Source organism: Megalobrama amblycephala, linkage group LG14 (assembly GCF_018812025.1).
Source record: "Megalobrama amblycephala isolate DHTTF-2021 linkage group LG14, ASM1881202v1, whole genome shotgun sequence".
Lineage (NCBI taxonomy): Eukaryota > Metazoa > Chordata > Actinopteri > Cypriniformes > Xenocyprididae > Megalobrama > Megalobrama amblycephala.
In genome coordinates this window covers 37173320-37175733 of record NC_063057.1, presented here as the reverse complement: position 1 = coordinate 37175733, position 2414 = coordinate 37173320, and the positions used below count along the sequence as shown (strand labels likewise).

Sequence of the window (2414 nt, the reverse complement as noted above, 5' to 3'; positions counted from 1 at the left end):
AGTCCTGTTTTCCTGTGGTCATCCTCACTGCATTGGTCATCTTCATGCAGTTCAACTCCATTTGCCATCAATGATGTTTTTTCTTTGTGCACTTCATTCTGCATCTGTTTACTGTCTGGTTATCTGTCTTGCTCAAGTTGTCTTAATGCCGCTGTATGTGCACCTCTCTCCTTTACGGCTTGTTTAGCAGCACCTGTCTACTAGGACGTCATCTTTGGCTTCAGTTGTTGAAACTTCTGTGTATGCTTTCACCTTTGGGATGGGGTCTTCATTTGTCTTATTTGCATACACATGGAGTACATCAGTTGTTGGATGAGATGTCACTAGTTGGTGCTGCAGAGAGAGGTTCTTCAGTTTTCCTGCGGCTCAAAAGCTTTCAGCAGAGTCTGCTTTTGCTTGTCTGTCAGCTGCTGAAACCTCTTCAACAAGTTTTCCTCATCATCACTTTGATGTGTTAAAATCAACTTGCAATCACGAACCCAGTGTCCTTCTTCGTTGCAGTACCTGCATCTTCCTTGAGCTTTTGCTTTTGGGTATCTCACATATTCACGTTCTTCATACCCCGTTGTCCTGTTGTTGAATGACAAGGTTTTGGTTTGCAAAGCTCTGAGATTGACTTCCTGTGTTCTCTCAATTTTTGCTGACCATTCAACAATCTGCATGAATGCTGTTCCAATGCTGTCCCAGTCGTCATACCTGATTTTAAGGGCTTTAGAAATCTCAGGTTTCAGTCCCTTTACAAATGCGGTTTTAAGAGGCATGCCGGTATCTTTACTGAGATCTTCATTGTTGTTCACACCAGCATATTCCAACCAAATTTGTATGAAGCGTTCTTCATACTCAGCAACACTTTCTCCTGTCTTCTGCATGCATGAGGTAATTTTAGCCCAATTAACCTCTGCAGGTTTCAGTTCAAACAAGAATGTTCGTACAGCTTCCCATCCAGCCTCAATGTTCGCTTGAGACTCACCAGTCCTTCTTTCAACATTTTCTGTTAATCTCTTTTGGTCATTGTCCCTTCAGTTCACATTAACAATCATCACTCCGTCTAGTGGGTGCAAATTGTAGATTTTCTGCAAATGCTGAAGAAATTGCCAAGCTTTCCGTGGTTGTTTGTACACATCTGGCAAATCTTTTGACCATTTGTCAACTTGCTCTGGAGTAGCTGGCTGGTATGTTCTGTGTGGAACATATTTCTTTACCACTTTTGTGACAGTTCGAGTTCGTCATTCACCTTTTTCCTCATACTCCTCCTCATTGTCAATTTCAACTTCAGTTCTTCTGTTTTTGACAATTACAGGAGCAAGCCTAACCTTCAAGTTGTCCTTTATGATATCATCATGTGTGTTTACATCGCTGTCAAAGTTCACTGTGGAACTGTTGTCACTTTCTCTAAGCAGATAAAGGTCTTGTTGATCCTCATTCTTCTGGAGATCACTGAATGGATAGAGAAACTCTTGTTCTGCTTTGCTGCTAGATCTTATGGAATGACTCTTTTTTCCAGAACAGTCTTTTAATTCCAATCGTTTGGAAAACAAATGTAACAACTTGGTCTTCTCATTTAGTAGTCTTTCTTTGTCTTTCTTTTCATTCTGCAATTGTTCAGCCAGTGCTTGAACCTTTGCTTTCTCTGCTTTGTTCTCGCGTAGTAATTTGTCAGTCTCACACTTCTGTAGATGCTGTTGAATTTGTTTGACCAAAATTACAGACAAGCCATCTCTGTTTGTGTTTGCTCTTGAGCGCTGCATCTTTCCATAAGCCCTTTTAATGTCTGGCAAGGCCCATTGTCCATCCTCTGAGTGCCTAATGTTGTACTTCTGGCAGATGTCACCCTGGCACTTCCTTAGTCCCAGCCTTTTGTCCAAATATTCATTCAGATTTTCCATCATTTTATCAATAGTAACATTTGGAGGTTCTGTTCCATGTCTTTCTGTTGTTGGCCTCAGTGCAGGGCCATTACCATTGTTTTGTGCAGACTCAGCCATGGCAAGTACAGGAGATGTGCCCTCAGAGGTGTGAAACAGAACAAAAGGTGTTAGAGCCGTTAAGGTGCTTATTCAGATTTAAATTCTCAGAAATCTTTTACACTGACCATTTCAGATACACAGACAAATCAAACATGTTTCCAAAATACAAAATTGTGTATTATGGACTGTACTTGTACTCCTAACAAGTTTTCAATACTACTGTTAAGACAAAACATTCATTTACAGGACTTAGAAGACTTCTATTCTTTTTGAGTCCTAGCTCACAAGGCTGAGTTTGTCTCTTAGACAGTTTACTTTAGATCTTTCCGTATCTTTCATCGGAAAGGCTAACAAACTTATAGTTCCATGGCTTTATGCCATCATCTTCTAACCCAGTTAGAACATTTATTTAAAAACTAAAATAGTGGCTACTGAATTAGCACCCAG

The 2414-nt window shown here is 40.3% G+C and overlaps 1 protein-coding gene across 1 annotated transcript; it reads right to left on the bottom strand.

Annotated features, from left to right (window-relative positions):
• Positions 1-240: 240 nt before the first annotated feature.
• LOC125246244 lies at positions 241-2060 on the bottom strand. The gene has a single exon (XM_048157170.1). The coding sequence runs from the start codon at positions 1983-1985 to the stop codon at positions 1227-1229; it is 759 nt and encodes a 252-aa protein (XP_048013127.1). The 5' UTR covers positions 1986-2060; the 3' UTR covers positions 241-1226.
• Between the last annotated feature and the right edge of the window lie 354 nt (positions 2061-2414).

Coding starts and splice junctions, on each gene's coding strand:
- LOC125246244 (XM_048157170.1), bottom strand. CDS start 1,985: ATGGCTGAGTCTGCACAAAACAATGGTAATGGCCCTGCACTGAGGCCA.